The sequence below is a fragment of the Lipotes vexillifer genome, unplaced genomic scaffold (assembly GCF_000442215.2).
Source record: "Lipotes vexillifer unplaced genomic scaffold, Lipotes_vexillifer_v1.1 scaffold200, whole genome shotgun sequence".
In the NCBI taxonomy this organism is placed as follows: domain Eukaryota; kingdom Metazoa; phylum Chordata; class Mammalia; order Artiodactyla; family Lipotidae; genus Lipotes; species Lipotes vexillifer.
The window spans coordinates 792,131-801,746 of NW_006790475.1; the positions used below are offsets into that span (position 1 = coordinate 792,131).

The following is a 9,616-nucleotide window of genomic DNA, read 5'->3' on the forward strand; positions in this document are numbered from 1 at the left end:
CAACTCACACTGTTTTAACAAGTTGGTCCCCTTTGTTAGAAGGAAAGGATTCAGATTACCAGTTTTCAAGGTGATCAGTACACTATCTCAAGCAGCATCACTTTTTAACTTTCTTTCTGATTTTACTACAGGAGTACGTGATTACGGCATGAGCAAAGGCAGCTCCCTGAGTGTGCAGTAAGCACACAAGGCCCAGGCCCTCTGCCAGGGTCCACCTTAAACACACTGGCCTCCCCTGCAGGCCCCAGACAGCATGTCCACCTCAGGAGAGGCAAGGAGCCCAGAGCCCGATGTCAACATCTGCCCACTCCGCACCCACCCCCTGCAGCCAGACAAAGGTGCTACGCCATTGGGCTGAGCTCTTGGAGCTGACTGTTGCACACTCAGGCACCTGCCTTGGTGGCTGTGAAACACAGCATCTAATTGGTAATAATGGCCATCGACTTACAACAGATCATATTAAAAATAAAGAAAGTATGCAAAACTCCTTGTTTCCTCATTCTCTTACTGATTTTACAATTACATATGATCTGGATCTGACTGTGTTTGTTAGGGTAGGAGGTGAGTTGTACATTGTTAACTTAAACTCAGGCATTTCCATTTATACCATGGAAATCAGCACACCCTCCAAATCAGAGCTCAAGTTGATGCTGAAGTGAAGAGAGATTAGTGAATGTAATTTATAGGAAGGTGATCACATATCAGATTTAGTGGCAGATGTGTTAGGAAACAAGCTGGCACAGAGGCTGGCAAACTACATACAACGTGGGCCCAATGCGAGCACCTTCTGCACGGCCATAGAGCCATACAAAATGGTTTTTACAGTTTTAAAGAGTTGTGTAAAAAACAACAACAACAACAACAACAAAGAAGAGTATGTGACACATGTGGCCAGAAAGGCCTAACGTGTTCACAATTTGGTCTTCACAGAAAAAGACTGTTTACCTTTGAGTAGCCAGATTGAGGTGCAACCGTATTTTTCAAAACCATGGCTGAATGGAGACCACGTGTTTGGCAAAAGTCAACTAAAGCATCCTATGAAACTCAAGTGGATATGTGGAAGCTACAATAAAAAGTACTGTGTATTTATTATCATTTCTAACTGTGAGCTGCAGATGCTTTATGACAGGGATTGGCCATCGTTCTCAGGACAGGTCCAGAAAGCAAATGCTTTAGGATTTGGGGGCTACACGGTCTCTGTTACACATCAGCCCTAGAGCCATCATCTTAAAAAAAACTCTTTAAAACTGTAAAGACCATTCTCAACCACAGAGACCTTGGGCCTGGCCTGGTTGGGCCCTTGGGTGATAGCTCTGTACCCTCTGTAAGTTACACGTGAATATCCAGCCGCTCCCCAGCAGGCTGCTGTTAAGCTTTTATAAGCACCCAGAGCATTTGGTTACACTTCCGTACTTGTGGCCAGCACTAACAGAACTCTTTGGGATGATGGAAAAGTTCTATATCTGTGCTGACCAAAACAGTAGACCCTAACTATTAAATATTTGAAATGTGGCTATCCCACTAAGGAAAAAAATTGCATTTGTAAATGAATTTAAATGTAAACATCCACTCATGGAAGAGGCTACCATATCACGCATTCGGTTCCACATGGTTGAAAATGTCAAAGGTGGCATCTCTGGATAGGTAAGTGGAGTGTTAGGAACCACAGTGAGAACACTGCAAAATGCTCTAACTGGACAGCTCACTCTGCCTACCGAGATTTATTTTCCTCATAGTGGGCGCTGGTCTTGATATATCTTGCCAGTTCTATTTGCATGTCCCCGAACAGCGGAACCACCTGGAGCTGCTGTATTTAAAGAATAAAAGAAAACCCAGGGTCATTAAATATGTTTAGTCACCAAATACAATCGTAAGAAGAATGAATAATGCTAATAATTACTGTGGGTTGAATGCTATCTCTGCAAACCACTTACTGCAAAAAAGTTGTAAACAACTTCTACGTTCACTTTAAGAAGAACAAAATAAAAGTTAAAAACCAACTCTCATAAAACAAATTCAAATATTAAAATTAGGGCTTCCCTGGTGGCGCAGTGGTTGAGAGTCCGCCTGCCGATGCAGGGGACACGGGTTCGTGCCCCGGTCCGGGAGGATCCCACGTGCCACGGAGTGGCTGGGCCCATGAGCCATGGCCGCTGAGCCTGCACGTCCAGAGGCTGTGCTCCACAACGGGAGAGACCACAACACTGAGAGGCCCACGCACCGCAAAAAAAATAATAAATAAATAAAATTAACCTACCTTGTTACTAGATCCATGGTCATTAAAAAAAAAAAAATCAACTATTTCTATATACTAGGAACTATTAGGAAACAAAAATCTAAAGAGAAAAAAATTACAATAGCATCAAAAAATAAATAAAAAGTATATATTATTAAATCTAACAAAATATGTGCAAGACTTCTAGACAAAAACAATACCAAGAATTCTAGAGAAATTTTTAAAATTCTAAGGGAATACAGAAATACATTAGGTTCATGTATATTGGAAGACACACATTTCTCCCTAAATTGATCTATAGATTCAACAGAATCACAAACAATATTCCAAGATGAAAAATGGTTTATGGGTTTTCTGTGTGTATGTGTGTGTGTATGTGTAAATCAGCAAGTCAATTCTAAAACGTATTTCAAAAGATGGAGGGACAGGGCTTCCCTGGTGGCGCAGTGCTTGAGAGTCCGCCTGCCGATGCAGGAGACGCGGGTTCGTGCCCCGTTTCGGGAGGATCCCACATGCCGCGGAGCGGCTGGGCCCGTGAGCCATGGCCGCTGGGCCTGCGTGTCCGGAGCCTGTGCTCCGCAAATGGGAGAGGCCACGACAGTGAGAGGCCCGCATAACGCAAGAAAAAGAAAAGATGGAGGGACAATACTCAAGACAATTGTGAAGAACATAACTTGAAGACTGGTAAGTAGACCTGCTGGAAACCTAGAGCCAGCATGGCCCTGGAGCGCAGGTGCAGACCAGTGGGGCAGAGCAGAGAACTTAAGGCAGAGTCACACACATACAGACACCTGCTTTATGACACAGGTGACTCCTCAGAGCAATGGAGGGGAAACAGTCTTTGCAATAATTGGACAGAGTCAACTGGATATCTAGAACAGGAAAAAAAAATCCAAAAGTGTCAAGCCCCTACCTCACAGCATACACATGGCCAGTTCCAGGGGCATTATAGATCTAGATGGAGAAGAAATGGTGATGCTTCTAGAAGGTATCACAAAAGAAAATTCTCGAGAGCCTGCTTTATTAAAGATTTCTTAAAGTGGACATCAAAGATTGATATATTGGACCACATTAAAATTAAGAACCTCAGTTCACCAAAGACTCTTCAAGAAAGTGAAAAAAAAGAGCCACATAGGGGAAATGCATGTATTTTAGAACACATGTATCTGACAAAGGACACATACCCAGAATACATAAAGAACTACAAGTCAACAGGGGAAAAAAAGAATGAGAGACTTGAAAGGACACTTCACAAAGAGAACACACAAAAGACTAATAATACCGTGAAAAGCCATCAGGGAAACATCAAGTAAACCACAAGGAAACAGTAGCCAATAAAATCACAAGGACATACATACACACCCTTCAGGATGCCCCCCTCCTCCCCCGAAAATGACAGAGCCAAGTGATGGCCATGATGTAGAATCACCACTGGTGGTGATGCAAGTCAGCACAGCCATGTGGGAGAGTTGTGAGGCTGTATCTACTACACTGAAAATGTTCATTCTATTGGATGAATACCCAATCCACCACTGGGTATTCATCCAACAGAAATGTGCATAGATGTGCACGAATCAGAGCAGCACTGTTCGGACAAGCCAAAATCCAGAAACAATCTCATGTTTATCACGACAGAATAGATAAATAAATTGCAGTTTAGTCATAAAATGCAGTGCTACACCACAATGAAAATGTAAAAACTACAGTTGCAGGCTCCCACAGGGATGATCTGACAAACAAAGTGAATGGGGGCAGCCAGACACAAAAGAGTACACATGGCACCATTCCGTTAGACAAGGTTCAAACCCAGGCAAATCCGGTACAGGGTAGGAGACAGTCTACCTCCACCTGCCCACCCACCTGCCACCGCTGCATTTCCCAGCACAGAACAAAGCCACAGAGGTTGACCTCCTAAAGCTCAAACTGCATACACTTCAATAAAAAGGTTTACCTAGAAACTGTGACTCACCTTGAAGTACTTGTCAATTTTGGATAAGTTTATTCTTTTCTTGGCATCTAGTTTATAAATGTTGCTGACACTCCCATCCATCAAGTACAGACCAAACCCCATGACCTGCAAATCACAAAATGGCACATAAAGCTCAGACCTGCAAGTTTAATTACCCATAAACACTTAAACTGCTACAGTTCATAACTTAGAAATGACAATTCATTCTTCTTTCAAAAAGCACTTTTTAAAAAAATTTAAGTATAGTTGACCTACAACACTATGTTAGTTTCAGGAGCACAACATAGTGATTTGATATTTCTACACATTAAAAAATGATCACTACGATAAGTCTAGTTACCATCTGTCACCACGCAAAGATATTACAATATTAATGACTATACTTCCAACGGAGTACATTTCATCCTAGTGACTTACTTTGTAGCTCAAAGTCTATACCTCTTAATCTCACCTATTTCATTCACCACCACCCCCCAATAACCCCACTAGGAACCTCCTGTTTGTTCTCTGTATCTATGAGTCTGTTTCTATTTTATGTCTGTTCATTTGTTTTGTTTTTTAGATTCCACATATAAGTGAAATCATATGGTATTTGTCTTTCTGACTTCTTTCACTTAGCATAATACCCTCTAGGTCTTTTCATGTTATCACAAATGGCAAGATTTCATTCTTTTTTAGGGCTAATAGTACTCTATTATATATATATATATATATATATATATATATATATATAATTTATTTATATAAAATCTTCCTATGCATCTATCAATGTTACACTTTGGTTGCTTTTGTGTCTTGACTATTGTTAACAATGCTGCTGCAATGAACACTGGTGTGCGTATATCTTTTTCTTTTCTTCACATAAACATCCAGAAGTGGAATTGCTGGATCCTATGGTAATTGTAGAAGAACCAGCATACTGTTTTCTAGTGGCTGCAGCAACTTACATTCCCACCAGTGTTCACCAGGGATCCCTTTTCTCCACATCCTCGCCAGCACTTTGTCTTCTTTGGAAAAAATGTCTTCTTAGGAAAAAATGCCGATTTAGATCCTCTGCCCATTTTTAAACTGAATTTTTTTTTGATATTGAGTTGTACAAGTTCCTCGTATATCTTGGATATTAACGCTTTACTGAATATACTGTTTGCAAATGTCTTCTCCATTCAGTAGGTGACCTTTTCATTTTGACAGTTTCCTTCACTGTGCAAAAGCTTTTTAGTTTGACGTAGTCCCATTTGTTTATTTGCACCTTTGTTTCCCTTTCCTGAGGAGACAGATCCAAAATATATGTTTTCTTCTAGGAGTTTTATGGTTTCAGGTCTTAACATTTAAATCTTTAACCCATTTTGAGTTTATTTTTGCATATGGTGTGAGAGAGTAGTCCAGGTTGATCCTTTCGCAAGTAGCCGTCCAGTTTTACCAACACCACTTATTGAAGAGGCTGTCTTTTCCCTGTCATGTGTTCTTGCCTCCTTTGTCATGGATTAAGTGCCCATTTAAGTGTGGGTTTATTTCTGAGCTCTCTGTTCCACTGATCTATGTGTCTGTTTTTGTGCCATACCTTCCTGTTTTGATTACTGTAGCTTTGTGGTATAGTCTGAAATCAGGGAATGTGATACCTCCAGTTTTGTTCTTCTTTCTCAAGATTTGTTTTGACGATTTGGGGTCTTTTTGGTTTCCATACAAATGATAGAATTATTTGTTCTAGTTCTGTGAAAAATGCCATTGGTATTTTGTTAGGGGTTGCACCGAAACTGTAGATTGCCTTGGGTAGTATGGTCATTTTAACAATGTTAATTTTTCCAATCCCCAAAACACAACAAATATTTCCATCTGCCATTTTATTAATTGTTTCCTGGGTTTATTTTTAGAGTTCCTTTTTGTCCCTTTCTTCTTCTTTTGCTCTCTTCCCTCGTGATTTGATGACTATCTTTAGTTTTATGTTTAGATTCCTTTCTCTTTTTTGTGTATCTATTATAAATTTTTTAAATAAATTTTTGATTGTGGTCATTATGAGGTATATATATATATATATATATATATATATATATATGGCTATATATGATCATATATATATATATTAATTTATGATCTCAAGTTCAGACTCATTCTAATAACCCTGCATTTCTACTCCCCACCAACACTTAATGTTTCTGACATCATATTTTACATCTTTTTGTTTTGTGTACCCCTTAACTACTTATTGTGAATATAGATGATTTTACTACTTTTGTCTTTTAACCTTGCTACTAGCTTTGTAAGTAGTTGATCTACTACCTCTACCGTATATTTGCCTTTACCAATGAGATTTTTCTTTTTGTAATTTTAATATTTCTAGTTTTGGTAAAAAGCATTTTTAAAAGTCCCTCAGAAATTAATAGCTATCCTTTCACATGAAGCTATTTTATGTCATTTTTTGTGTCCTCTTCCAGGTGCATACATCAGCTCCACTTCTCATCAAGCACAAGGCAATACTAAATGTGGATTTCCATAAGCACTTATGACCAGGGGGCTCTTGCACCAGGTAGGTGAAAACAGAATGTTTCCACAGCCACAAAGCACTCCACTGGACAGTGTCCTCTTGCTCTGATCCCTCCGTGCTGCTCTCCAGCAGGGAAGAAGTATTGGAGATGGGCCCACTTGCACGGAGGGCTTTGGGTCAGCAGGACACCCAGAACAGGGTCCCCCAGAGCTGCCCTCCATGAAGGTAGAGAGCAGAGTGAAGAGAATGGCAGAAGCATCTTCTCGGAGTTACTCAGTTTTCCTGGGTCTCTCCCATGTACAAGTTATTAAACTTTTGTTTGAAAAAAAAAAAAAAAACCACCTTCTCATCTTCCCAGTGAGAAACATCTTTGAAAACCTCCCCAATTTGAAACAGAATAATAATGAGGAATATGGTAAATGGCATGTTTCTTGACCAACAAAAGTCTGCTATAATCATGGTGACACAGTACACTAAATTTCTAGGAATTACATCCTTACCACGTAGAATCTGGTATAACATCTGCTACAAGCTTTATACTGAGAAAGGCCCTTGACCAGGGACTCCTCACCCACGAGCACCTTCTCCAGGGATGGGCATGTGATCTACCTGGCACTGGGGTCAAGCTTGGAACACACTCACGGGAATGCATCAAGGACTTGTAGGGCAAACTGCATGTAGGGTGGAGGGTGCTATATATGCGCACGCGCGCGCGCGCGCGCACACACACACACACACACACACACGCATGAGAGAAAAGGTTGGCCAAACGACCATAAAGTGCAGCCTATTCACGAAATCAGGGCTGCCCCTATCTCATGGTGCTGTTGGGAGCCTACCCTCAACACACGTACTTTGAGAAGCATGTGTTTCTCACTGGGCGTCAAGTACATCCTGTTCTCATAGCAGTCCACACACAGATTCACAATGTCTGCTAAGAGCTCTTCATAGCCAGAAATCACTTCGAGCTGCTGCTGCAGAGACTGAAACACAGAGTGAGACACCTGTGTCACTGACCGCTCTCCGCCCCTCAGACCCCCAGTGATGTGCCCCATCAGCCAGAGCGGCAAGAGTGTGAATTACTTGTGTGATCTTGTTGTGGTTGGCCAGGAACATGGACAGATTCTGTGATTCCTGGATGGACTGTGGATCTGCCATTTTACGTAAAAACTGAGCAGCCCTATGAAAGGGGAAAAAAAGGATTAATCAACCAACATGCTTAATGACTTTAAAGAAAAACAGCCTGGGAATATCAAAATTATTTTACCCTCGCTACAGTTATCTGTAGAAATGTGCATCTTAGATGCCGGTTACAATTTCAGCCTCCTCCAGTTTCTCCCCTGAACTCCAGGTAAGTCTCTTTGCAACCTGGGTAGTTCATGACCCTACTGTCCATAGCTGATGGACTTCCTCAGAGATGTGGCAGCACTTCTCACAGGCCTTCCTGAAGGGCACCTACACTTGGGCCTCTCCCCTGCGCTCCCTGTCCCCAGGTGTGAGAAAGGATGACACTCCCTCTATGACTTCCAGAGCTGAGTGACAAAGACGGCCAACACTGTTTAGGTTCTCTGCTGGGAAACTTTTGGGCAGCCAAACCTCCCAACAGTCAGGGACCACACCACGCATAGTTCTGGTGCCAAAGGTCTGAGACAGAATCCTGATTCCACCACCAATTTGCAGCTCCATCTTGGACAAATCTAAAGATCCGGTACCAAGTCGATCATGAGGGCTGGCTTTTCCCACACCACCACGCAATCCCCTAGCACCAGCTGCCAGTGGCGTTACAATTCCGACACTGCCTGAAGATAGCATCAGACCCCACAGGTTAAGAGCTCAGTCCCACAAGACTGCCACGTCATCCCCCCACTTCAGACACTAGCTGGAGGTCCACGTTGTCACTGTGCTCCTGGCCAACCAGCTACAGATTGGCAGTCCCAACAACCCCTTCTTTGGGTTCGATTAATTTGTTAGAGCAGCTCACAGAACTGAGAAGACATTTTATATACTAGATTAATTTAACAATTCATTATGAAAGGATATAACTCAGAACAGCCAAATGGAAGAGATACATATGGGGACGGGGTAGGGGGGGGCTTCCATGCCTTCTCCAAGCACCACTCCCCCCGAAACCTCCACATGTTCACCAACCTGGAAGCTCTCCGAACCCTGTTCTTTGGGGTTTTTATGGAGGATTCCTCACATAAACATGCTTGGTTAGATCACTGGACATTGGCAATGGATTCAACCTCTAACCCCTCTCTCCTCCCTGAGATCAGGAGGGTAGGTCTGAAAGTTCCAACCCTGTAGTTACAGGGTTGATTCCGCTGGTGACCAGCCCCCATCCTTAGAGTAACTAGAGGCTTTCCAAAGTCACCACATTTACATAACAAAAGAAACTTTATTGCTTTTATCACGGGACATTCTAAGGGTTTTAGGAGTTCTGTGTCAGAACTGGGGATGAATATATTTCTTATTATAAATCAACATCACACCTCCTGAACTCTCCTGACTCTCACCATATCTGTGAAAAACAACAGCTATATGACCTACCCAATGGGGCTCTGACAAGGGAACGGTGGACACAGAAGGACCTGTACACTGAGGTCCAACAAATCCTGTGCAACACGGGCTGAGTCTCTAGTTTTTGCAAAGAGGGTGAAAGCACATATGAGGATTCTGCACACCTAGGGCTTCCCCAAAAAAGTTTAGTGGAAACTGCCCACATAAGGACCTGTCTGTGCAACCTAGAACCTCTGGGGTTTTACTGAAGAAAAGCTTTCATGGCAAAGACTGGTAACCTAACCCAACTGTCATTTCCTTCCCTTTCCTTCCCTTCCCTTCCATTCCCTTTATTCAGAATAAACCCTGAATTTCTGTGGTGTAGTAATGTGCCTCATTCTCATCTCCACGCTGTGACCAACTGCTGAAC

The 9,616-nt window shown here is 42.2% G+C and overlaps 1 protein-coding gene across 1 annotated transcript in view; it reads right to left on the reverse strand.

Moving 5' to 3' along the window:
- The window catches only part of CYFIP1 (cytoplasmic FMR1 interacting protein 1), a 65,785-nt gene that overhangs the window by 50,425 nt on the left and 5,744 nt on the right, over positions 1-9,616 (reverse strand). The window contains exons 6-9 of the mRNA XM_007463765.1: positions 7,771-7,867; positions 7,542-7,670; positions 4,206-4,310; positions 1,716-1,807 (exon numbers count right to left, since the gene is read on the reverse strand). Coding sequence (XP_007463827.1) covers positions 1,716-1,807; positions 4,206-4,310; positions 7,542-7,670; positions 7,771-7,867 — 423 coding nt within the window. The remainder of the gene's footprint in view (positions 1-1,715; positions 1,808-4,205; positions 4,311-7,541; positions 7,671-7,770; positions 7,868-9,616) is intronic.